This window comes from Tenrec ecaudatus, chromosome X, assembly GCF_050624435.1.
Source record: "Tenrec ecaudatus isolate mTenEca1 chromosome X, mTenEca1.hap1, whole genome shotgun sequence".
Classification (NCBI taxonomy): Eukaryota; Metazoa; Chordata; class Mammalia; order Afrosoricida; family Tenrecidae; genus Tenrec; species Tenrec ecaudatus.
This window is the reverse complement of record NC_134548.1, coordinates 31,163,412-31,190,913: the sequence shown is the minus strand read 5'-3', so window position 1 is coordinate 31,190,913 and position 27,502 is coordinate 31,163,412. Positions and strand designations below refer to the sequence as shown.

Here is a 27,502-nt window from a genome sequence, read left to right as displayed (position 1 = left end):
TACTGGAAGAAGCAACTCTAATTAGGAGGTGACACTGAAATGCAGGAAGAGAAGGATTAAGGTCTGAAGGAAAGTTTTAGAACTAAGGAGGGTGAGTGGGTTTAAGTAGTAAAGAGTTCAAGGAAGGAAGGGGTAGAGATGTTTAATTTGAGAGGTGGCGTGGTTGCGAGGAGTGAAGGGATGATTCCCAGGTCTGGTTGGAGACACTGCAAAGATGATGGTTTGCAGCTGGAACTGACCAATCAGGAGGGGTAGCAATTGGCCCCTCCCTCCTTGAATGCAATAGTATGGAGTTCTTCAAAGATCGACAGTAGAGAACAATGTGGCAGGAAATCTGTGTCCTTAAAGATTAGAGCATTGAAAACCTGATGGGACAATTCTATTATCCCATAGTGTTGCCTTGGTCAGGATTGATTCAACTTCCTGGTTGCCTAGTGGTTACAAGATGGGTTGTGATCCACATGGTAGGCAGTTTGAAACCACCAGCAGTTCCACACGGGAAAACTGGGTTTTATACTCCCATAAACAATTACAGTCTCAGAAACCCACGGGGGCCTCATTAAGAGTGAGCACTGACTCCATGGAAGTGAATTTTGGTTTTGGTTGTTTTTTTTTGTATAGTGTCACAGTAAGTTAGGATTCATTCAATGGCAAAAGATTTGGTTTGGTTTGGTTTCAAGACCACAAGTGAGACAGAGGAAAGGTGGAATAGGAGGTCCTACAGAGATACCCACTTGTAAATATCTGATGGGAAGTTGGTGAGAAATAAAGCTTTAAAGCTTGTAGGAGAGGTGTGGGCTACAGGTAATAGGTTTCGGAGTTCACAGGTGGTAGTTGAAATTGTGAGAGTAATTTTATACTTGAAGTGTGTAGCAGAAGGAGAATACTGAGCTTCATCCAACTCTGAAAAATGTGAACATTAAATATTTCAATGAGTTTTTATTTTTAAATAGGCAATACACACAAATTGGAGAAAATCCAAAGGGTTCCAAAAGGTATAAAGACAAAAGTGAGTCTCCCTTAACTATGTCTCCAGGTCGTGATGTTCCCTGCCCCGAGGCAAGGACCATGGTTAGTTTCCAATGTGTCCTTCCGAAGACATTCGCTCCATATGAAAATAGTAGCAGATGGATGTGTGGCGCTTGAGATCGGTGCATACAAATAGTTTGGTAATGTTCATATTCCCATAATAACTTTCCACATACAAGAGGAATATGCCTGACTAGGTGAGGAAGGAGCATGGGAAGGACTGAGCCTTTCTCAGAGGAGGTGGGAGGGAGAATTGGAGGAGGTGTGGCCCTCAAGGCAGTGACGATGCGGTAGGTGGAAACTTAAAAAGATGGGCCTCGGGGGGATGCTGGAATGAAGTCTCAGATGTCCAGTAGACATCTTGGAATTTGGTAGACACCAATCCTACCTACAGCTGTACTCCATGTTTGTTTGTGTGTTTTGGGGGGGAGAGTAGGTTTTATTTTTTTATATAAAAGACTATGTCATGAACAATATAATGAAACTAGCCTTTGTGTCACTTAGCAACATGGACCTTAACACAAAGAGCTGGAGAGCCTTTTCTTTTTCTCATGGGAAAGAGTTCGCCCACATACTCACACAGCCAAGGCATTTGATAGCAAGGATGGGAAGCTGAAGGTTAAGGACTCCTCCGTTCAAAGCTGTTTGGAGAGTTAGGTCCACTGCCTTATCTCTACGCAGCCAGGGAGGACAGGCACATGGGTTGGAGGAGTCATCGTGCTTCAAAAGCTTCATTTCTAACTGATAAACCCAGTAACTACATCTCCTAGGGTTTGCTTACCATTAATTGTGTCTGAAAGAACGGATTTGTGCTATCCAATTCACGGGAATGGATGGATCATCCAGAAAAACAATTTCTTTCTCCCTGTATCCTGTTGACCTCTCATTTTAACTGCCTTGTTATGATAAATGTAATCACATTGTCTTAAGCCTTTCAGAGAACAGCACAAGATTTAACCACAAATAATTAAATCCATTCAAATGGGGGGTATATGAGTTTGAGAGATTGGGGTTGCCACTCCATCCCAAGGCCCCATGTATCTTAGAATCAGAAATCTTGGAAATCAAAAGAAAATTCCCATTTTTGTCCAGTGTACTTATTATTTCCCCATGGGAAATGGGACCCTTATGAGGATTGCTTCTTCATTCCACAGAAAAACTCAAGCACCTTCAGGTGAACAGAATATTCAAATTTTACAAGTACAGCTAGAGAAAAGCTGGTGTTCTTCGAATCCATTCCATTTCCCTTTTTACGTCTTCTATGGATCCTCGGGGCCCCTTTGGGCATCCCATTATCTGACCAGTAGGATTGATCATGGTCATCAGTGTCCTCAGTTATATCCCAGGCCTAAAGATGCAATTCCTTTCCATTCAGCAGACAGTCACTGAACGCTTCATGCGTTTTAAAAGCTGTCAGGACAGGGACTACAAAGATGAATAAAATGGGTTCTTGGCCATATGGAACTCACAATTCAATAAATGGCATTAAAATATAAACCCCTAATTAAGCTAATTGGGCAGGATGGTAGCTAATTACAACAAAGGCTGAGAAATTGAAGAGACCATCACGAAGGGAGCTGAAGGTTGCAGACTGAATCATTTTGCAGATTGCGAAAGAGTTTGCCAGACTGATGGAGAACTGAGTTAAGGTGTGTGACCTAGATTGTGGAATGAGGGGAATATGAGTAGGGACTGGAATGATAGATTTTACCCATGGTTGGAAAGGATTTATATATCATACTATGGAGTTTAGGCTTTACCCTACAGCCCACAGAGTCCCAAATTTATTTGGCCTACCACCTCTTTTTCAAGGAAGAAAAGTCTTAGCGCCCTCTGGCATTGAAAACATTTGTTCTACAGCCTGTAATCCAGTTGAAAGCGGGCTCTGCAGCTCTGCCTCGGTCGCTTCAGCACAAGGAGGGGGGCAATCCCCACTTTGGAAACTACTCCTAGAACCAAGGACAGCGTTGCGAGCAGGAAAAGATGGCGCAAAACCACTGGAAGCGTGAAGCCATGGAGACTGGTAGTCCGAGAGTGGATTCCTACAGGGAAATCCCTTTGGGGTCTAGTGTCGTCGTAAGGGAGTCAGGAAAGGATGGAAACTGGAAGGTCGCTGAATAAATGTGGCCGGAGGAGAAGGAGGAGGGAAGTTGCTGGGGGTGAGAAATATTTAAATTGGAGAACTAGGAAATAATGATTTAAGAACTAAACAAAGCCAACATAATGTACGTGCTCAGAAAAAACCAACTAATTGGAAACAGAAAATGCAAAGAAAACACTATTGAACTTTATTGAATTCTGTATCCTCAAAGACATGCGGGTATTAGTGTTTTCTTCAATTGGTTTTATATCTGTTCTCTTCCAACTTGGATTTGGGGGGGTGCGGGGGAATCATAGCAGTTTCCCACTGTATAAATAGTAAATCAGTTCACATTTTAGAGATTAGCATAGTTGATATGTTGAGCTTCAAATTTATTCAAGCTTCCTTACAGCCAAGGGGCAAAGGTAAACATAATAACCCTTTTCATGTGGGATGAGAAAAAACATGCAAAATTACCTAAGGAAGGGCTACAGTTCTTCTGGCTCTGTATAATAACAGCAGCAAAAACAATAATTAAATAAAACTATCCTTTGAGTGTGCTCTATGGACAAGAATTATACCCCGTTACATGTAGGATCTTTTCTGATCCTTATGAACAACCCTTTGATGGAAAGGCTGTTTGTTTCCGGACTGAGAACTCTGTGCTCCAGACTGGGAAGGCACACTGGCTATAACTGGCCAGTCTGAAACGGGGCCTGCATTCAGACGCTAAACTACAGTCACATTGGAAGTGATCCATTAACTAGTGTGCTTATCTACATTAAACAAACGAACAAAAAAAACAAAGCCCAAAGAAATTTCATGTGGCTATTTCTACTGACCTTTGATAATGGTGGAAAGCTTAAGAAGATAAACCACAAACATTATTATAGTTCTCTGAGGATAAAAGTCAGTGTTGCCCAAAATGTATTTTCTAGTATGTTGCTCATGGTTAGAGGACCTCAAGCCCATTTGTAGTGTTCTATGGACAGAATTTAGTAAAAGAAATTCAAGATTGTACTACTGTACATTCATGATACCTTTCAAGGAGAAAGCAATCCAGATAAAAAAATTCAGGATGCCTGAAAGAGAGGATGGATAGCATGTCCCTAAGACATTCCAACAGTTGTTTTGCTTTTTTTTTTTTTTTTTCTAATTAGAACAATGACAGCAAGAGAGACTCCAATTTAAGATGAACCTTTCTGAGAGTCTGAAGATTTCCCTTTTATTATTCTGACTTATATTAGGTTGAAAACCTTTGAACAAAAGGCAAGGAGGCTGACTTTCTAAAACAATGGTTAGCAAGTCTACCCATTGTCTTTTGGGGGGCAATAGAGGACGTAGCTAGAAGAGGTATGTGTTAGTATGGGTAGAATAGAGAAACAAAATTCACAGACACTCATATTTTATAAGAGAGAGTTCTAAATAAAGGGTAAATGTACATTAAGAAAGCAACCCAACCCAGTCTAGTCCAAGCCCATAAGTTCAACATTAACCCCTATGTCCGACACCGATCTACAGACCCCTCCTCAAACTCACAAAAACAGATGCATTGACGCCAACTGCAGGAGGAAAGCTGAATCGGTGAGCGTGTAAGCATCTCAGCACTGGCAGGGATCTCCACGCCACTTCTCCAGCGCCCAGGGCTGTATCAGGTTAGATCCAAGTGGCTTCTCCTCAGGGATGTTACTGCAGGAAATGAGCTTTGCCAGCTGAAGCAGGGAACTAGCTAAGGCAGCTGTACCCAACCATCAGAGAGCAAGAGGCCAGAAAAGCTAGGCTTCCCGGAACCATTTTTCTCTCCGCCCTTCAATTAATCCCACGTGTGTTCATTGGCTTGGTTGGCACAATAAACCTTAACTATCACAAGGTGTTTGCAAATGAAGTCTAGATTTCTATTACAAAGTAACTTGAATTGAGCCAGTACAGTGGTTCTCAACCTGTGGGTCGCCACCCCTTTGGGGGTCAAACGTCCCTTCCACAGGAGTCTCGTAAGACCACATTTCCGATGGTCTTAGGGACCGAGACACTGCTCCTCTATCCGTTTCCAGGCGGGTCCACCCACATGCAGATACGCCCACAGATGGGTCACCACAACATGAGGAACTGTATTAAGGGTCGTGGCATCAGGAAGGTTGAGAACCCCTCATCTAGTAATTAAGCAATGGCCCCTAGAAGTCCCAGCGGCCACATTGATTTGGTGTGGAAAATATAGAGGTGGGTATTACATATTCTCCCATGACAATGAGAAAGTCTTTCCAATCAAGTCACTAACAAAGTTACATCAACAACTTGGGCAAATTAACTTTCTATATGGAGTTCTTAATGACTAGCCAGTAAAATTGTGAAAGATGTCTTCCAAAGGTAGCCATTTTTGCTCTATCACAAAGTTACTGTTCAATCTTTCTAAGTACTTAGATGCAAAGGCTAATCGTTCCTTGAGACTACTCCTGGATTGTGATTTTTAAAAAGTGAATATTATCAACACATGGAAAGTTATTTCTCTATCTTATAACAGGAGTACTGGTATAACAGGTGTAACATCCATCTCCGGGTAAGATTAGATATACCTGCACAAGACAGATAACTACTATATGATCCCTTGTAATGCTACATAATGAAGCTGATTCCTTTTCTGGGTCTGAAATTTTAGAGAGAATGAAAATGATCAATATGTTTATGTTATATAGGTTGGTACTTAGCAATTTCCAGTTCACAGAGCCCATGGCTAATAGACATTTAGGAGACTGTTGAAAAGGCAAGTCTGGAGTTTAGAAAAAGAAGTTCATATTAAGAAGTAATGGGCTTTGGAGTGGTCTTGATTTAAGAGAAGATGAAGCCTGAGGAGAGTATATGGTCTGCCCAGGAAGAGACGACCAAAAAGCTCCCTCCCTGTGTACTTCACGGAAGTTGGGCATCAGCCCGGTCAGCAATGGGCCTTGGTGTGAGTTACTTATATAGATGTATGGCTTCTTTACGTGACTAAATACCAATTTTATTTATTTTTATGCTCTTAATAATTAAAAGTTGATTTTTGCCTATATTTGAATTTTTTGCATTGCCACTTGATCTGCTAACTACCTATTGTAAAAAAAACTATGATCCCTTTTCTAGAATTTCTAGTGACTCTAAGTGATTATTTCAAAGGGTGTGTGTTTATACATATATATATAATTTTCAGAGATCATAAATCAGAAAATTATTTTAAGGATTGTTACCGTAGAGAAACTAAATAATATCCCACACACTTTAAGCTACTCAGGGGTGATGGGAGCAGTGTTTTCCACATAGTATCTCCATAATTTTAGATGCATAAGTATGTGCTGAATAAATGAATGGATGAATACCCTTTAAACTTTCCTTTGCTTCCTGATGGATATTTTGGGGTTGATCTTCAACTCTTTCATGTTTTTCTCATTTCATATTATATTATTCTTTTCCTAGATCCCTTAATATATCTATTAAAGGATGGTATCATTTTTCATTAGACTAAAAACATTTGTTATTTAGTTACTCCAGACTTAGGCTTATTTCGACCAAAAACAAAACAAAACTTCTCATCTGAAAATATTGAAGTGTCTACATAAATAATGCTACAGACATGTACATACTTTTTTTCTTTGATATGCATGGACTAAATCTTGATTCTTCTAGAGTAAGAGATAATATTAGAAAATTATTGTTCTCACTGGGGAAATACTTTTTGTACTGTCAGAAATACTCTGGGAATTATTTTTTTATAACAGCTTTATTGATATAATTCGCATACTACCCAATTCATCCATTTAAGGTATACAATTCTGTATTTATCAGTGTACTCACAGAATTGTGCAATCATCACAATCCATTTCAGAACATTTTCATCACCCCCTAAAAGAAACCCCACACCCACTAACAGTTACTCCCTATTTCTTCTCTCATCGCCAAACCCTAGACAACCACTAATCTACTTTCTGTCTTTATTGCTTTCCCTGTTCTGTATGTTTTATAAATGGAAGCAGACAACACGTAACTTTTTGTGTCTAGGTTCTTTAACTTGGCATAATCTTTTTTAGGTTTATCTAAATTGTAGCATGTAGCAGAATTTCATTCATTTTTATGACTGAGTAATAGTCTTTATTTGACTAGATGACAATTAGTTTATCCTCTGTCAGTTGATGGTCATTGGGCTATTTGCACTTGTTGGCTATTATCAGTAGTGATGCTAGGAAAGTCCATGTGCAAGTACTGGAGCACATGTTAAAGAAATAATTTTGTCATTTCAGTCATTGTAATAGAAGACACTGAAAAAAAAAGAAGACACTGTAGGATCAGATATGAAAAACCATGCATATCAGGAAGTGAAAAATAGGCCATCAAGATTAATTGATTTGGAGAATTCAAAGCAAATTATTACTGCAAATGAGGGACACAAGAAAGGTCATAAAAAGCTTAGAATTGTGCTTCTTCTAAGGACTGTTATGTCTTTGGTCCTAAGTAAAGATAGTTGTATATTTTGCTGTATTTATCTAAAAATTGAAACGCATTTCCCCAACAACTCTTTATCACTGGAGCCAAAATTCTTCTACTTCTACAACCTCTCTAATTTTCATTTCCCTTTCAAATGATGAAAACTATTCGCTGCCTTTTTGTCTTGTTTTTTTTTCTGTCTGCTTTGTTTCCATTTATAGTGGTTAGAATTTTCATGAACTCATCTCTTCGGGTGTTTAACTTTTAAATAATATATTTATTCTGCAGATATTAATTTGTTCTTGATTAAGAATGTGTGAAAATATCTCAATCGTTAAAGATACATGAAAGCCAATTAGTATTTTCTGGTTCTGTCTCTTAAAAGTCAAGCAACATATTAGTTGTTATATCAATTCCATATCCAAAAAACTGAGCACATCTATATACATTACCCCTGTACACTTGGTCCAAACATCATAATTGGAGCAGTATATTATGGACATAATTATGGACATAATTTGACAGTTTTGTCACATGCCTGAAAATTTTAAGAAAACCTAAGGAGTTCTCATCCTATTAATTTAGCCTTAGTGATTTCACTGTGCCCAGATGCTGACTTATAATAAACTTCATGATATCACAGATAATGGACTATATACATTTATTCTCAAATTCTGGGGTTGATATAATCTTTGGGGGAGGGCTAAAATTATATATGATGAGAGTAAATATTAAGTGATGAATGAGTTTTCTATGCACTCTGTGTTTTCTGTCAAACTCAGTAAGTTTTCATATGTTGCTTTCACTTCACATAATCAAAGTGCTTTCTTTTGATGGGAAAATTTTACCATCCCCTAAGCTTTCAAGTCTATAAAATACAGAATACTGAGAGTAAGAAGTAAAAATAATAACAATAACCAGAAATTATTGAACACTTAATATAGGCTGCACATGGTTCTAAGACAGTTTTATGCATATGATATAAACTATCTCATTAATAGTCCAACTGGGATTAGTGCTTGAAGTTATCCAGCCTCAGCGAATGACAAAGACAAGGCATGAATCAAGGACTTTCTGATTCCCAAACTGTGCTTTCAAACCCTGCACTAATTCCCTTCTCAACCATAGGTAGGCAAAAAACCAAACTCACTGCCATCAAGCCAGTGCTAGCAACTCCCTGTGGGTTTCCCAGTCTGTAACTGTTCACAGGATAAAAAGCCCAGTCTTTCTCTGACGGAGCTGCTGGTGGTTTCAAACTGCCGACCATATACCCAACACATAACCACTATCCCACCAGGGCTCCTAAATGCAGCAGAGAAAAACAGTGTATTGGTTTGGGGAGGTGGGTTGTGGGAGGGTCTGTTGTTGTTAGATCAAATATTCCATTTTTCTCCTGATCCAACAAACCTTTTAAAAAATAAGACGTTAAGATATCTCTTTTCAAATGTAGAAATTGCTGAAAGAAGTGACCCAATACTGCAAAAGTCCAGTGAAGGTTAAAAGATGCAAATGGTGAATGCTGAACAATTTCAGTAGGCAAAGTTGAAATTACAGACACGGAGTGCTTGAATGGGAAAGCATGCCAAGAGAAAAAGATGAGAAATCTGAGCAGGAGAGGGAGTGCAAGGAGGAAGGTCCTAAGGTTTTTGGTTTTTGTTTACTGTTTTGCTTAAGGCAAATGTCTTACTTCCCACTCAGTGAGTCTTTCCTGAATCCAAACTCCGAGTGCCAAGATACACTAATATCTTTTACCACCGAATGCAGAGGTACTTTTGACAATTTGTTTGATAACAATTTACCACATAGCTTTAAATATATTTAGTGTAATTAAAAAGGTTCTGTGCAATTTCTGGTTTTTAATCATGCTTGCAGTGTGTGTGTGTGTGTGTGTGTGTGTGTGTGTTTCAAGCAGAAATGGCTCATTTGCTAGATGTATACTGGCCAGAAGACTTCTATAGGCTTGACTGTTAGGCTAAACTTTCAATGGGTGAATCGGATGTAGCTGCTTTTAATATGTTAGGAGGGTACAGTTGGATTTCTGCAGGCCTGTTCTGCACACCTTTGTTGCTGGTCTCACTATATGTAGTAGACCTTCTATCTGTGCAGGTGCCTTGGTGTAACTTTTATTATATAAACCTGTTTGAAGAAGGCATTGGTCACTGGGAAGTGACCTTTTGTTTTTTATTTCAGAATTCTCCTTATACTATGATTTCATTCCTTTTAAAGTGTAGGTTATATACCTCAAAATCACTTGAGCTCTGTAAATTAGGAATTATACCATGATCACAGTAATGTTCTTTGTCGTACATTATTTTTTCTGGCCCAGTTGCTTTCATGTTTTCAGTGGTGGGCTTCACGAATCAAGGCTTGCCAGTTTGACCCACATCTCATGTGTGTTGGTTGGAAAACATTTTTAGAAAGCAATTTATATCTGCAAAACCAAATTTATATATGATGCCATAGAGTCAATCCTGTCTACGCAGTTGCAGAATAGAGAGATTTTTCACCTGCAGAGAATAAGTGATGCATCTTAGATGGGAGACTTGTAAGATGAGTGGCTGTGGGAAGAAATTGTAGTGACAGCAGCCTTGTGCAATGAATTTTAATGAATGTTCTTTAGGGAGCTACCAGAGAAATGTAATTTACAAGATAATCAAGAATGTAAACTGATTCTCCATGGAGCCGTCATCTGATCGCTGACATATAGTCATCTGTGTTGGAATCATTCCATGACTACCTTCTAACAATTACAGAAGCAGTAGGGTGAGATATACACACATAACTTTCAGAAAGTAAAATATATACCAGTCCATTTCAAATTGACAACCGAGGATTAAAATGCCCAGTTTGTGAACTTCAGATTAAGCATTAAAACTACTCACCTTGAGACAGTGGTGACCTTACTGATCATTTCTGGAAAAAAAAATCTAAATAACATCTTCACAAAAATCTACCATGATGATATACTCACCTGGAGAAAAACATCTTCGAAAGAAAAATTCAAAGGAACTACGCTAATTGCTACAAGAGGCTATAGTTTATACCCACCCTTGAACCTAACTGCCAGAGCTTGAGGGTGACGAGTGCTTTTGGGAAAGGAGCATCCATCGAACTCAGCCTTGAACTCAGGAATGGGCTTCACCTGCTTACTGCCTGGTGAAAAAATATCTGCACATCTTCAGTGAAAAAACTGCACAGTAGCAATGTCAGATCTAGCTGGAAACTTCCCTGAACAAGATGGATTGAAAAAATGACTGCAATAATGGGCTACAACCTAACAATTGTAAGGATGGTGCAGAATTGAGCAGTGACTTTTTTCTCTTGTACATCAGGTCACTATGAGTCTGAATTCACTGGACAGTACGTAACACCACCACCGTAGGTCCCTGAGTAGTAAATAGGAACACCACAAAGCCACTGAACAGAGAGAAATGAATTCATAAGTAGAGGCAAATGCAAAGAAAACACTCACGAAAAATAGGGTAGACAATGCACATGCATTCTTTTAAAAATGTGTTTTTAAATCAAATTCAAAAGTCTTAAAGTAGAAAGACAGCCCCTCAAGTGTTAGCAATCAAAAGATGAATTAAGTGTGAATGAAAAGAAAATGAGGATACTACAATGAAGATTGTTTGAAAGTATATTTAGGATGCTCAAAGACATGAATAAAGGAATAACATTAACTCAATTCTCAAAAACTAACAATCTGAAATGGTAAAGGAGCAGATGGCTCTGGGAAAAAAATCCATCCTTAGAGATGAACACTGTAGTTATTAAAGTTTCAACTTGGAAAGATGAACTCCAGACTGGACCTCGTTAGAGAACAGAAGGACATTTGACAATGATGAGCAGAACTTGCAGACACAGCACGGAGGGGAAAAGGGTAAGAAATTTAAATGATCCATTTAAGAAAGGAGGAAAATTGACCATAAAGTTTCTAAACTATATTTCGTGAGGGTTTTAGAGGTAGAGAATGGGACGGACTGGCAGACAAATGATAGTATAATTGCTGAGAATCTTCCAGACTTGAAGGCTCTGATCCTTTAAAAAATTTTTTTTAAATGGTTTCCCAAGAGAAATCTCAAATATCTGGGAAGCAAGAAAGGTCAACGCATAGCAATTGTTATTGTTTGCAGCTAAGTTTTGAGAAGTCTTGGCTGATCAAAATGAACCATTACTGTTTTGCACTACAAAACACAAAAATAGAAATTGAATGCGTTGAATATACTAACTGTTCTGGAGAACTGGACCCCAAAGATCAATGTACCTAAATAGATCATGCTAGGGCTGCTAACCTCAAGGCTAGCCATTTGAAACAGCTAGCTGCTCCTCGGGAGAAAGACCTGGCTTTCTATTCCCATAAGGACTTAGTCTTGGAAACCCGCGGGGGTGGTTCTACCCATCCTGTCGGGTTGCGATGAGTTGGAATAGACTTGATGAGTAGAGAGTACAGAGTGGTAAGTTTCCTATCAGGACATTTATGGAAAACTGTTGGGAAGACAGCAATTGCTTTCCAGTTGTAGTGTCCTAAAGTCCATGTCCAAAATCCATGTTTTCAAAGGGACCATCAAGGATAACCCAATCTGGTGGAAGGACACATCTTGGCTGTGACCTAAATGAAAGCACACTGCCTTTGGATCATTGCTTTTAGCTTATGTGAAATGGAATCGACTCGATGGTAGTGAGTCTGACCTGTGACAAGGCAAAACTAGGAGGTATTTCTTATCAAAGGAAACTGTGACCTTTGAATACTGTATCTTCACAGAAACATGTAGCTGACTGCCAGTTAAGTGGGCAGAAATTGGATTGAATTACAGTGGACGACATAGCTCTACACAAGGAAGACTGGTGTGCAGAGTCTGGTTAAGGGTAAACTTGCTTTACTAAATATCTTCTAATCACTGCTTTGTCAAAGCAGATTGATAAGGAAACAAACTTCACATACAACTATCCTTGAAGATTGATAGTAGGTCCTACTGTTATCAATACAGGGAGGAGATTCCACTCAGTACAGATAAGGGATGATTCCATCCCTGTAGTTTAAAAGAAGCGTACATTACTTTCCTGCATTACTTGATTTATTTTTTTAAACATTTTATTAGGGACTCATACAACTCTTATCACAATCCACATATATATATATCAATTGTGTAAAGCACATCTGTACATTCTTTGCCCTCATCAATTTCAAAGCATTTGCTCTCCACGTAAGCCCTTTGCATCAGGTCCTCTTTTTTCCCCTCCCTCCCCGCTCCCCCTCCCCCATGAGCCCTTGATAATTTATAAATTATTATGTTGTCATATCTTGCCCTGCCCCACGTCTCCCTTCACCCCCTTTTCTGTTGTCCATCCCCCAGGGAGGAGGTCACATGTAGTAGATCCTTGTAATCGGTTCCCTCTTTCCAACCCACTCACCCTCTACCCTCCCAGTATCGCCACTCACACCCCTGGTCCTGGAGGTATAATCCGCCCTGGATTCCCTGTGCCTCCAGCTCCTATCTGCACCAGAGTACATCCTCTACTCTATCCAGACTTGCAAGGTGGAATTCGGATCATGATAGATGGGGGGTGGAAGCTTTTAGGAACTGGAGGAAAGCTGTATTCTTCATCGGTGCTACCTTGCACCCTGACTGACTCATCTCCTCCCCTAGACCCCTCTGCAAGGGGGATCTCCAGTGGTTGACAAATGGGCTTTGGGTCTCCACTCTGCACTTCCCCCTTCATTCACTAAGATTTTTTTCTGATGATGCCTTATAACTGATCCCTTCCTTCGACACCTTGTGATCGCTCAGGCTGGTGTGCTTCTTCCATGTGGGCTTTGTTGCTTCTAAGCTAGATGGCCGCTTGTTCATCTTCAAGCCTTTAAGAACCCAGATGCTATCTCTTTGGATAGCCGGGCACCATCAGCTTTCTTTGCCACATTTTCTTCTGCACCCATTTGCCCTCAGGGATCGTATCATGGAGGTGTGCACCCAATGATAAATGATATATTTTTTTTGGTTTTTTTTGATGCCTCATAACTGATCCTTTTGGAACCACATGATCACACAAGCTGATGTGTTCTTCCATGTGGGCTTTGTTGCTTCTGAGCTAGATGGCCGCTTGTTTATCTTCAAGCCTTTAAGACCCCAGACGCTATCTCTTTTGATAGCCAGGCACCATCAGTTTTCTTCACCACATTTTATTGTTCTCCCGCTTTGTCTTCAGCGGTTGTGTCAGAAGGGTCAGCATCATAGAATGCCAATTTAAAAGAAGAAAGTATTCATGCATTGAGGGAGTACTTGAGTAGAGGCCCAATGTCCTTCGGCCACCATAATACTAAACCTATAAATATAAGCACATAGATCTATTTTCTCATCCTCATATATATAGTTGCATATGTACATGTCTTTGTCTAGACCTCTATAAATGCCCTTTGCCTCCAAGCTCTTTCCTCTATTTCCCTTGACTTTCCTCCTGTCCCACTATCTATCATGCTTCATCTCCACCTGGGTTTCAGCTGTATCTCTTTGTTACATTACCCTTGATCATTCCCTACCAGGCCTGCCACACCCACCTCACCACCAATTTGGATAGCTTGTTCTTCCCTTGTCCCTGGGTTTGTTAACATCACTTCCTTACCACCCATCTCCCCCTATCCCAAGTCCCCCCGGAACTCTCGGTCCCGTTGCTTTTCCTCCAGATAGTTCATCTAGCCTATCTTATTTAGACAGACCTGCAGAGATAATAACATGCACAAAAACAAGACAGAGCAAAACCAAGCAACAGTACACAGCAAAACAACAACAAACCACTGACAAAGAACAAAACAAAACACAACAAGAAAGAAAAGCTTGTAGTTAGTTCACGGATCGTGTATTGGCCTTTAGAAGTGTTTTCCAGTCCAGTCTGTTGGGGCACCATGCCCTGGCCCCAAAGTCCACCTTCAGCATTCCCTGGGGACCTTGCCGCTCCATTCCCTTGCTGTTCCGCTGCACTCCCCCAGTGCTTTGCCTCGGTGTGGTGGGATCAGGTCAGGTGCAATTCCCACGCTGTGTCTCCGGTGCTGTCCCATTCAGGGCCATGGGTCAATGACCTGCATTACTTTAAACACCTTTCTAGAAAGCTTGTCAAATTTAGGTACAAGGTAGAATTACAAAAACAAGAGTAGATATAGCTTGGATTTCTGCTTCAAGGGGGAGAACCAACGGTTTAGAACTGAGCATTTTGGAAGACATATCACCCACTGAACAAAATTTATTTCAGGTGCGCAGCAAGAGAAACATTTTTCCTGATAGGAAATCTGGTCACGAGTTGATCTTATTTCCTTCATCACTCTGGACAAATGGAAACTCTTCTTTCATAGGTAGAAATCACTCACATTCATGAGTAGGAACTCTCACCCGGTGAAATATAGTTTGTGAACAAAAGAAATGAGTCACCTTGTTTGGGTTTTTCTCATAAATGGAAGAAAAGGTGTAAAGAGTTTTCATCAGTAACGGAGTATCAAGTATTGTAACTGTCATCCCAGAAAATCTCGCAGCACTTAGCACTGTTTCTATTCCCTTTGACACCAACACATGGAATCCAGTGAAAGTGGAGTCTCATAGAAATATTTCGGCCAAACAAAATACGTGCGAGTTAGACATTTGTAAAAAGACAATGGTATGCTTCATTATAAAAGAACCTATCATGAGCAATTGCAGGCCACGAATGAGTCTAACAACATAGATTCAAAATGTAATATCAAGCAAAGAAAGACAGGTAAAAGGAGAAACTAGCAAATCCATAATTCTAGTTTAACACTCCTCTAACCAAAATTGATAGCTGCGAGGGAAAAAATTAGCAAGGCTATGGGCAGTTTGAGGGAAAAAAATTAACTAGTACAATCTAAGTGTGTCTTCAGAGCTTTCACCTTTCAAATGGCTACAAACTCATTGTTTTCTCAAGTATTTGTTTACATTGACAGAAAATGATCATGAACTAGTTGCAAAGAGAAATATTGAACAGTTTCTCTAAGTATCAATATTTTACAGATGTTCTCAGACTAAAATGCAATTAAATTAGAAATATACACTAAAGAGATTAAGTAGACAAAATATTTAAATGGTGCTTACTCATTGAGACTCCCTGTGTCCCCGCCCTCCCCACCCCCCCCAAGTGGGTTTCCAAGACTGTAACTGTGGAGCTGCTGGTGATTTCGAACTGGCAACCATGCAGATCACAGCCTAACGTGTAACCACTAAAACACCAGGACTCTGCTATCCATGGCGAAGGGATATAAAATTAGTTACTACCTTCACACCAAGCACAAAAATAGATTCTGGGTGCATCCCAGCTCTAAATGTTGAAAACAGGATTTGAACCTCTAAAATGTAGGCATATGGATGATTTCCTAAACAAGATATAATTTCATGAAAATGTGAAAGATTGCATTGACATGTAAAACTTTAATACAACAGAATACCACAAAGGTAAGGATGACATGCAGTAAGAGTAGAAGTTAATCTCTACCACCGCATACCTGGCAAAGAACAAGTAGCTAGGATATAACCACGACTTTCAACGTAATCAGAAAAAGGACAGTCCAGTGGGGAACTGGACAAAAGTATTAAGAAAAGCCAATTAGCTTGTAAAGAAATTTAGCCTCACCCATAATCAGGGCACTGCTAAGTAGAATACACACATCAGATTGATTCTCATACATTCTCGTGACAGTAAATTGTTAAAACCACTAAGAAGAACAATTTGGAACAGATAGCAGTGGTGAAGATGTTGCTAGGACCCAGCAATTCCACATTTAGATATATTAATCAGGTATCCAGGGCAACAAATAAAAAGGGAGCTCATCACGTCATTTTATATAATAGTGCGAAGTTGTGGAGATCGAAATGTCCAATCATAGTAGAATGTTGTTGGCGTATTCAAGCATAATAATACCTTACAGAGCTTAACATCATGATCTATTTGTTGTGTATCAACATGGATAAATCTCCAAACAATATTGACGGCAAAAGCAACTCTTAGACGGGTATGTACACACTAATGCATAAAATTCTTAAACGTCAAGTTTAAGAGCATGCAACATAATGCTATAAGATTGAATTACATGAAATGACCTTCTTCCTTTTCTTTTTGGGTAAAACCAGTCAAGTGTCAGCATCTTCATTAAGTTCAACCTAATGTTGGTAGTACACTCATGGTCATGTTGTACATGGAATTCAATCTGGCATCATCTCCTTGGGGACCCTGGTGAGGAGGGAGTGAAACATTGAAAAGGGTGCCTGGGGTTACTTTCAACTTTAGCTCCTACATTTTATTTATCCAAAATATCTCGATGCAGGGTGGCAGATTCATGAGTATACGCTTACTATTACTTATACATTTCCCTTGAAAATGTTTGACGGCATTTTAAGCAAACCAAAACATCGCTAGAGGTACAAACTTTAACACCATGCCATAGAGTCGTATTTACTAAAGGATCCAAATTCTTTGCTGTATATTTATCAGAGCACGAGGCTTGTGGTATAACACACAACATTGAAAAGCAGCTCTCATCACACACCAGGCAAATGCTTCCAATTTTCTTTTGTTCTTTTAGCATTGGTAAGATTGTCATCATAAAAATCACTCATTAAGTGCCTCTCTCTTGCTTGCTGTTGTGTTTGGTGGTGGTCAGAAACATCTATCTACCATGTTTGATGAAATTGATAAACGGCATTCAAGTCACTTTCTCCCCCCTCCCCCCATTTTTCTTCTTTGATACCAATGCAAACAGGAACCTGCAAGCAGAATATGATCGTCTGAAACAGCAGCATGAACATAAAGGCCTGTCCCCACTGCCATCCCCTCCTGAAATGATGCCCACTTCACCGCAAAGCCCCAGGGATGCGGAACTCATTGCCGAGGCCAAACTTCTGCGCCAGCACAAAGGCCGTCTGGAAGCCAGGATGCAAATCCTGGAGGATCACAATAAACAACTTGAGTCACAGCTCCATAGACTAAGACAGCTGCTGGAACAAGTGAGGCCCCCATCTCTCTAACCTAGAACTCATTGCCCTGTAGAACAAGAGTCTAACGGAAACCTCAGAGGCCTTGTTCTAAGTGCAGCCAGCATCAGTGGGTTGAGCATTTGCTCTGTGCCTACCAGAGTGCCAGCAGCGTAGCAAGGGATAGAAAGAGAGGAAGAATAACAATTGTGCCTTTTCATATTTCTTCAGGACTTTCTGTCGAACGCGTTTTATTTAACCAATTGGAATCACTTATTGAAAAAAAAGTTGCTCATGAGGGTCTGCTAGTGTGAATTTAATCTCTTGAACTAGAACTCTCATTTATGATTGAGAAAGGTCCAAATTGAAGAGAGTCAAGAGTGCTTATCATAGTTTATGTGTGTGTGTGTGTGTTTACTATGAAAAATAATTCTGTTTTCTTTTGGATGCCTTAGCCCCAGGCAGAGGCCAAGGTGAATGGTACCACGGTGTCCTCTCCTTCAACCTCTCTACAGAGGTCAGACAGCAGCCAGCCTATGCTGCTTCGGGTGGTTGGCAGTCAAACTTCCGAATCCATGGGTAAGTAAGTTAGCTACACCTAGATCTTAATGTCTCTTAAGATTTGAAAATGGTAAAATATTTGCTCACAGTTCCAAATCATCAACTAACAGATCTAATACAAGTTGTGGACAAAGCAATGTCATACATACTTTGGGGAGTACCAAGTAAATGATATATCCTACCCATCAAAGAGCCAGTCATTCAACTATTCAAAATAAGACAGAGGGATGTTCAAGTTTTATTTGCGGCCGAGCCCAGAGGGGACTTTATGATGAATTGTTATTTGTGAAGGATTCCGGAAGATGGAGGTCAGGATCAAGTGTACCTAAAATAAGAACCCATGAGCACAAAGGTGTTAAGATGAGAAGCTCATGCTGCGGGTGGGCAACAGCTCAGAGTCCAATTTACTAGAAGATACAGACAAGAGGTGGAGGAGAATATGCTGATAGAGGAAGATCTGATTACACTATCATGACCTGAATATTGCACAGAGATGTTGAGTCGTTTGGGTAGGTGTCAATGAAGGTGGCCGTTGCAGATCGTACATGAGATGAGAAATAGCTGTGGAGGGGGCCAGGGACTTTCTTAAAAGATGTATTCTGGCATCTGTGCCTGCCCCAAAGGAGAACTTATGTAGGTAGAAGGATCAGGTAATATACCGGCATTTCTAAAGGTTAAAGTGTGTACTTTCTGAGGACCTTCGCTTTAGGGTAGTAAGTCATGGGATAGGAAGAGATGGCTGTGAGATTATTATATCAATATAGTGCCCTCAGGACCTGGGTGAGTAAGGGTTGGATGATGTGAGCGAAGGAAATGAGAGGAGAGGATAGAGTTAAAAGAAGCTAGTGGTACAGTTTCCTGGTGTGTGTATGGTGTTTGAGAAAATTGGTAGCTCTTTCATGCCTAGCAGAAAGAAAAAGATACAGGCCTGCAATTGGTCTAAGACGACAAGCTAGAGAAATTCAAAGTGAAGGCCCTAGAATTGATAGCTGAAGGAGATGAGAAATAAGACAACAAAGGCTCTTAGACGTAGAAGCTTGGGGAACACGTCTGTACGGCTGAGCTGCAGAGGAATCGAGGAGTCGGAAGAGGTGGAGGGAAAATCCAAAGCTGAAGATGTTGCAAGGAACATGTAAACACATTCCAACTCATTAGATCACTGTAAATGCTCTCATTGTCCACTTGTGAGAAATCAGCTTCGGCCAAAAGAAGGGAACTCGGTGACAGAGGTTGCTTCCCACTTCAGGGGTTTCTCTTACTGTCTTTTCACTAATGTGAAAGGCCGTGTAATCTTGAGGAAAGTGAAGGCCGTGAAGCTTGAGGAAAGTGAAGGCCCTGTTACCAAATAACAATAAGGGCGTAGCTAAAAGCAAGATGAATTTGTGTGAGTTAACAGTCAACATAGTTTAATGCAACCTGTGAGCAGGGTTTGCTCCCTAGGACTCAGTTCCCAAAAGGCAGGAATTGGTGAGGCAGAAATGATTTTTGAAAAGGTCAAATTTAGTAAGGTATTCGCCATACCATGGTCATGGCGCCATTGTTAAACTATTCACGCAAGGGGCTGCCCTTTCTGCTCACGGGTTCTTCCTGTTGCTAAGCAACAGGAGGCTTTACAAGGGTCACCGGAAACATAAGGCTCAGCGTGAGTCAGCTCCACATCGATGCTTCCTTTGCCCTGGGGCTTAACCTCGTCATGCTTGGCCCTAGCAAGGTGCCCGCACAGACAGGAAAAGGCACCGGAAGGAAGCGAGCTCCGAACACTTGGTTCATCACACACAAAGGCTAATGGCCTGGTACCATGGTGTGTTGAGCAGTTAATAATGTTTAAACGTTTTCATGAAAGTCTAATAAAGAGCATCAAATTGCTTAAAAGAATTCATGGAAGCAAGGGGACTGTTCAAAGATGCAAGCGAGTTGTATGGTGGGAGATTCGGTCAGGAAAACTAAAAAGTTGGACATCATGGAAGCTTATATATAAATATATTGTATAATTTTATTGGGGACTCTTAGAACTCTTGTGACAATCCATACATCAATTGTATTCAACATATTAGTACATATATTTCATCACTCTTTTCTAGATATTTACTTTCCAATGGGATCAGGTCCTCTCCCCTTGCTCCGAGCCTTCCTCGTCCCTTGATAGATTGTAGATTCTTAATTATTTTCAAATCTCACACCAACCGCTGTCTCCCTTTCGCTCTGGTTTCTGTTGTTCTTCTCTCTGGATAGATGTATGTGGTTATGTGCCATTCATTGTAATCGGGGCCCCCCTCCCTCCCCACCTCCCCTCCGCTTCCCCTTAACATTTTGGTATCTCTATTCCCATTCCTGTTCCTGGGTTCTATGTGTTGTGAATTTTATCTCTTGCCTCTACCTATGTGTATGCTCCCGTCTAGTCTAGATTGGGAAGTGGCGCTGGGCCATGATAGCGGGGGGTACAGGGGTGAGGAGGCTTCAAGGGATCAGAGGTATATCGCGTGACCCATTAGTGCTCTACTGTACCTTGGTTGATTCATTCCCTCCCTGGGAAGTAAAATATCTTTAAGTGATGCCTATTCAAATATAGCCAACTGGCGAGCTGGTCAGGACAGTACATGGAGATCATTGAGCGCGAGGGCCACAGGCAATGGGCTTCAGAAGGCCGGGGGTGTCCAGCCCATCAGCAGGATGGTGAGGCCCCCTCTGGTGATACGGCTGGGAATGAATAAAAATGTTGAGCAAGGTGGATAAAGGTTCTGGGGAGAGATACCTTTCTGTGAAGAATTTGGAGAGGTGGGCAAAATTCACATCGTATCCTCCAGAGAAGAGAAACCTCCTAAGAAAAGCCAGCTTTTCAGCCTTTGGAAGAGAAAGGGGATATGTCCAGGGCTGGTTTCCCAGACCTCATTGATTTAGGACAATCTCCATATCAGATTCTCTTTCTCCACATGAGATCGGAATCCAGCTAACGGGCTGTTTGGATTGTCAATGCTAGTGCAGTATATGAAAAAATATTACACAGCTTTGAAAAATCTCTGAATTCTCCAAATAACTGAGCTTTAGGGCCACTGTTGTTATTTCTCCTTCAGGGTTTTCACTCTCACACTCGTTTTGAAGTAAGTAAAGCATGTGAAACTAAGTCGCATATGTTAGCAGGGAGATTCGGGGCCCTGGGTGCTTAGAAGCATTCATTATTTAGGCCTGTCAAGACTGGTGAAGAGGCAGCATGCCTATTAGCGCACCCAAATTAAAGTGCACAGCACACTGTGGTCCCGATGGCATGTGGAGCCGGGGAAACGGGCAGAACTGAAGAGAAGGGCTTGATTCCAATGCCTGAGTTAAGCTAAGCAACAACTCGCCAATGTAAAAGGGACAAAGCTAGGGGGTGAAGTTAGTTTTCTGAAAGACCGAATTCAAGGGTGATTTTCTTTCTTCCTTCCCCCCTCCCCCAACTGCATAAGCCTACTCCATTTTAGCAAAACACCAACTGTCTTCTGGAAGCACACACACGGTGTTTACATCGATGCAATGTGTGTGTGTGAGCATGCGCGCGCGCACTTTGAAGGTTTGAGGCACGATAAGACTGAGATTTGCTGAACTACATTGTGGAGAGGGATTGGTTTCATGATAACAATTCCAGTGGGTTGTTTTTTTTGTTTTTTTAACGAAATATAGGCTAAGTCATGCTTTGTGATCTGGCTGAAGGATCGCAAGACTTCCTCCATTCTTGCGTGTTCTAGATGTTTCTTTATTGGGACTGTCTCTCCATAAAGCAACCATTCTATTAGAAGAGACAGACAGCAAACATTATATTTCTGAATGGCATTTATCATCTTTTGTCTTTCATGAGTTGTACACCCAGGAGTCTACAGCTTCCTGACAACAACGTATATTTAATGACTTCTTCCACACCTACCCTAAGCCCGTCCCCCTGAGCCCACCCCCCAAAACCCTCATAAATTGATTGCCATTGCGCCCCATTCTGACTCATAGCAATCCTACAGAAGACAGTAGAACTGCCCCAGACGGTTTCCAAGCCCCTGATCTTGACACAAGCCGGCCTTTCGGGTCTTGGCTCCTGCTGAGCAGCTGATAGGTTCCTTCTTGTTAGCAGCCTAGGATTTTAACCATTGTGACACCAGGGCTGTGCCTTACCCAATCACCCTTTGTTTTAAGCCATTTCTATTTTACAGCATTTACTTACTTCATGTGATCACCCATTTAGAGCTATGTTAATGTATCTTCATATATCTTGTACATGGCACATAAGACATGTATCTACTTTGCTTTGCTTTCTGCTCCTCTGGCCCGTTCAGTGGTTATATGTCTGACAGAATGACACTTCACTCATGAGCCTTTCTGAAGGGCAGAGGTATTCTCCAACTATAATCATAATAGGATTATTATGCACAGGCAATCAACACAGATATAATACTATCACTTATGCAGTAACTTGGTGAAAAATACTTCATCTGAACCGACTCATGAGTAAATAAGCAGACCAATCCCGCAGACAGAACATCCTACAAAGCATCTGGCCTGCCTACTTCTGATCTGAAATGTCAGTGTCATGAAATATGTACAAAGGCGGGGATGCTTTTAGACCTACCTTCATTGGATCCCGAATGAAAAATGCAAGAAGCGAAAAAATAACATTATTGCTAGAACTTGAGAAGACTCGAACTGAAATGATAGCGTTTCTGCATCTCTCCTGTCTTTACCGAGTTCAACCTTGTGCCACCACCAGTGGCAGCTTAGCCAGCAAGCCACCTAAGCCTGTACTTGCTTTCTAATCCATCGTTTCATGCTTTGCGCCCCACATCAGAAGTTCTAGGCTTGGCTGGCACCTGTCTCTCTCCCAACCCCACAGCACCTTCCCACCATTCACATTTACAGCCCCTGGCAGGAGCCTTGGTGGTGGCATGGTTACAAGTTGGGCTGTAGTCTGCGTGGCCACCAGTTGGAAACCCCCAGCAGTTCCAAGGGTGGAGGATGGGGCTTTGTACTCTTGTAAAGGGGCAGCGGTTCTCAAACTGGGGGTCGCGACCCCTTTGGCGTGAAATGACTCTTTCACAGGGGTTGCCCGATTCATGTCAGTAACAAAATGACAGTGATGAAGTAGCAACAAAAATAGTTTTATGGTGGGGGGGGGGGGTTCACCACAACATGAGGAACTGGATGAAAAGGTAGCAGCATGAGGAAGGTTAAGAACCACTGTGTTGCCGTCTCAGACACTCACAGGAGTCAGCATCAACTTGATGGCCGTTAGAGATGGAGGCTGGAGCCTTGGTGGCCCTTTTGACTACTAACCACAAGGTCATAGATTCAAACCCACCAGCCACTCCTGGAGAAAGCTGGGGAAATCTGCACCTACAATGATTTTTAATCCCCGAAAGGGTCGCTGTGAGTGAGACTCAACTCATTGGCAGGTGGTTACATTTGGGTTTATGTAGAGGGACAAAGTACCCAGTAAGAAAAATCAGCACGGGCTTGTTTGTGTTTATTAATCTGCCTAGCATCAACAATACAATCACAAAGTTCAGTCTGTTTTGCTCTTTTCAGCTCAATCAGCTGCTTCTATGCAAGTGGAAGCCCTCATCATGTCCCAACCTGAACAAACAATACAAATAGTCTCCTAATGGATTTCTTTCTCCTTTCCCCTCTCTCCCTTTCCACACCATCTTCCAGATGCTTCCAGCTACTCTCCTGGCATTCAGATTCCAATGTATTCTTCCTCCTCACCGCCCCTTTAAGCATTTTGAATGGCTTCTGTTTGTGTGCGGAATAAAGTTCAGGCTTCTTAAGGATAGCGTTCAAAGTCCACCTTCTTCTCCAACTCAATTTTTATTGCCCTCAAACATTCCCCCTCAGCTTGCCCACACATTTCTGGCTCTCGCTGCTCTATGCTGGTCAGTCTTGTTTGGCCTTCAGCACAAGCGTGTGCCATTCTTCCTGTCCATTCTTCTCCGCCGTAAATGTGGCAGCAGCGAAGCTTCTTTTGGAGCTCAACTCTGCCTTCTGTGGCTCAACAAGGCATTCTGTCTGGTAATTCATCTTTAAAAAAAATAAATATGACTTATTTCTTCTAGAACTTAAGCTCCATAAGGGCAGAAGGTAAATCTTATTTATTTTCTTTCCCATTTGAGGACTCTCTAGACAATAGGCCCCCCAGTCAAGGAGAGCTTCGTGGACTAATCTTTGAGAAAGATAGATATGGAGTAATCCACGCACTTCGGAAATGTAGCTACCACTTTCAGTATTTTCTTTACCACCTTTCCAAAACTGACCAACTTATAATCAAATCACCATTGTACACCAGAGCAGATTAAAGAGTTTACCCAGCATGTGTAAAATTGAAAGCTTCTAACCCAAATCAAATGTAAAAAAAAAGTAATGAAGCTAATTATCTGGTCTAGGATAAACCAGTGGATTGTTTTCTTCTGGAAAAACTGAAGAACAGCAGGAGATACCTAAGTAGCAAGATAATAAGGCATCAAGTTGGAAATTGGTTAGCAACATAATAGGCGATGTAGATTTGTAATCCGAAAGAAAACATTAGTGGGCTTATTTGTTCATTTATGGTCCCTTTCTTCAGAGAAAATAAGCTTTTCACACACAGCTCCCATTCGTGAGGGGAAATCATTTGCTTAGGTGTCCTTCTGTGTATTCTATGTAAGTTGTAGAGGTCCTGGCTAAAATCACTTTTAAAGCAAGTCAACTCGAGGAACAGCCCACTCATGGCAAACCATTGCATTTTTCGCACTTTATTTGTGTCACTTACCTCTCTTCAGCTGTGTCTATTGTATTGACATCCATCAGAGTCCCATTTAATTTTGACCTTGTATTTCCTGAATTTTAGGCATTCATTTTCAAAAAATATTTCTAAGTCATTCCTTTGGACCCCGTTTTAAAAAAAATCATTTTATTGGGGGCTCATGCAACTCTTAGCACAATCCATCCATCCATCCATTGTGTCAAGCACCTTTGTGCATTTGTTGCCCTCATCATTCTCAAAGTAGTTGCTTTCTCCTTCAGCCCTTGGTATCAGCTCCTCATTTCCCCTTCCCTCCCCACTTCCCCTTCCTCATGAATCCTTGATAATTTATAAATTATTATGTCATATCTTACACTGTCCAACGTCTCCCTTCACCCACTTTTATTTCGTCCATCCCCTAGGGAGGAGGTTATATATAGATCCTTTTAATTTGTTCTCCCTTTCCACCCCAGCCTCCCCCCACCTCCTGGTATCACCACTCTCAGCACTGGTCCTGAAGGGATCATCTGTCCTGGATTCCCTGTGTTTCCACTTCCTGTCTATACCAGTGTACATCCTCTGGTCTAGCCGGATTTGTAAGGTAGAATTTGGATCATGATAGTGGGGGATGAGGAAGCATTTAGGAACTAGAGGAAAGCTGTATGTTTCCTCGTGGCTACACTGCACCCTGACTGGCACGTCGCCTCCCCAGGACCCTTCTGTAAGGGGATGTCCAGTTGCCTACAGATGGGTCTTGGGTCCCCAATCTGCACCCCCCCATTCACAATGATTTGATTTTTGTTCTTTGATGCCTGATACCTGATTCCTTTGACACCTCTTGACCACACAGGCTGGTGTGCTTCTTCCACGTGGGCTTTGTTGCTTCTGAGTTAGTTGGCCGCTTGTTTACCTTCAAGACTTCAAGACCCCAGACGCTATATCTTTTGATAGCCGGACACCATCACCTTTTTCCACCACGTTTTCTTATGCACCTGCTTTGTCTTCAGTGATTATGTCGGGAAGGTTAGCATCATGAAATGCCAGGTTAATAGAACAAAGTGTTCTTGCGTTGAGGAAATACTTGAGTAGAGGCCTTTGGACCTATTTTGGACAAGCCAAGAAGACTAGCCAATGAACCCAAAAGAATGTTGATGTGTGCTAGTAGAAATCACCTTGGAGTAGAATCAAGTTCAAGCATTGAAACCATGAACTGAGTTTGAAATCCCTTCACCACTAGCAATATGCCATTTGAACTGATAACAAGGTAGGAATGAGGGGTGGCCCAAAACCTGGTGTGACTAATTGGGACTTGACTCAGCATTTTCTTATTAAATAAATGGAAAGATTGATTGAGAGAAGGGAGGACAAGTGGTCACAGGTTTTACTGTTAGAGTCAGGAATCTTCGGGGCTTGCCTGCCCCTTGCATGGCACATAATAAGTTCAGTGCCTAGAGCTACTAACCAGAATGTTGATAGTTCATGTCAACCAGAACTGTTTTGGAAGAAAGGCCTAGTGACCTGTTTCCAAAGACTCAGCCACTGAGAACCGTGTGGAGCAGAGTTCAGCTGTGACCCACATGAGGTAATGTCCAAATTGATTTGATGGAGATGGCATAGCTGCAGATCTGTAGATGATGAGACAACCCAGAAACGGTGGTGCCTTTAAACAGTACTGTCTATCCGTCAGAAAACACGTGATGAAATGGACCGACACAGTGGCTGTAGCAAAGGGCTCAGAATTACCATCAAATGAGAGGATGGTACAGGACTGGACAGTGTTTTCCTTCCGTGGATCGCTGTGAGTCAGGACCAACTTGACGGCCCTAGTAACCATGACTACTACTAAGCCTCAGTGAGATGTTGCTGTGTAATAAATAACCACAACTCAGTTGCATGTTGGTCGACCATGCATTTATTGGTCCACTGGAGTTCCATTGGCACGCAGCTGGGCTTCACTCCAACCTTGGGGCCTGTTCCACATGTCTCTCCTCCTCTGGAGCCATATGAATTTTATGGCACCCAAACTCCTGAGGCAGGGCAATGTACCCCTCGTCTAGCGCTCTCCACACTCTCCCCTAGCAGTCTGGCTGGTGCTGGAGCAAACTGATCACACTCCCTTTCAGGGGGTTTGTGCTTACCTTTTCTCTCTGCCCGGAGTGCTTTTCTCTCAAGAAAAAACTGCATGACTCACACCATCAGGTCCTTAAAGTTTTTATCCAGCTGCACCTCGTCAAAGAGAGCTTCCAAGACTGCCCTTTCTGAAGCGTCTCCCTCACTCGCCTCCTTTGCCTTCTCTCCTCTGAGGATATAACTCCTGCTGACATCACTACATAATTTACTTGTTTATTGATTTAGACTGTGTGCCCCCAGGAGCGTTCCATGAAGATTTGGCTTTGCGGGGGTGTTTATTTCGCTAACTTCAGCACCTAAGATCAGTGTGTGGCATGTAAATTTTGTTTTCACACAATGTGAATAGACAATTTAGACTTATGGTTTCTAAATGGGTATGTGTGTTGTACAAGACAATTTTTAAAATGTGTCTCAGTTTTGGAGCCACTTCCTTGAGTCCAGTCCAATGTGATACAAAATATTAGGCATCAAGCATTTTGCAGTGGGTTGATTCACCTTTCTACTCATGCACATATGTGATAAATTTGATTTTCATTCTTACTATACGAT

The 27,502-nt window shown here is 41.4% G+C and overlaps 1 protein-coding gene across 7 annotated transcripts in view; it reads left to right on the top strand.

Moving 5' to 3' along the window:
- The window catches only part of DMD (dystrophin), a 730,751-nt gene that overhangs the window by 682,096 nt on the left and 21,153 nt on the right, over nucleotides 1–27,502 (top strand). For all 7 annotated transcript variants that reach the window (XM_075538193.1, XM_075538191.1, XM_075538194.1 and 4 more), the window contains 2 exons: nucleotides 17,316–17,559; nucleotides 17,982–18,105. In XM_075538193.1, the coding sequence (XP_075394308.1) occupies nucleotides 17,316–17,559; nucleotides 17,982–18,105 (368 nt within the window). The remainder of the gene's footprint in view (nucleotides 1–17,315; nucleotides 17,560–17,981; nucleotides 18,106–27,502) is intronic.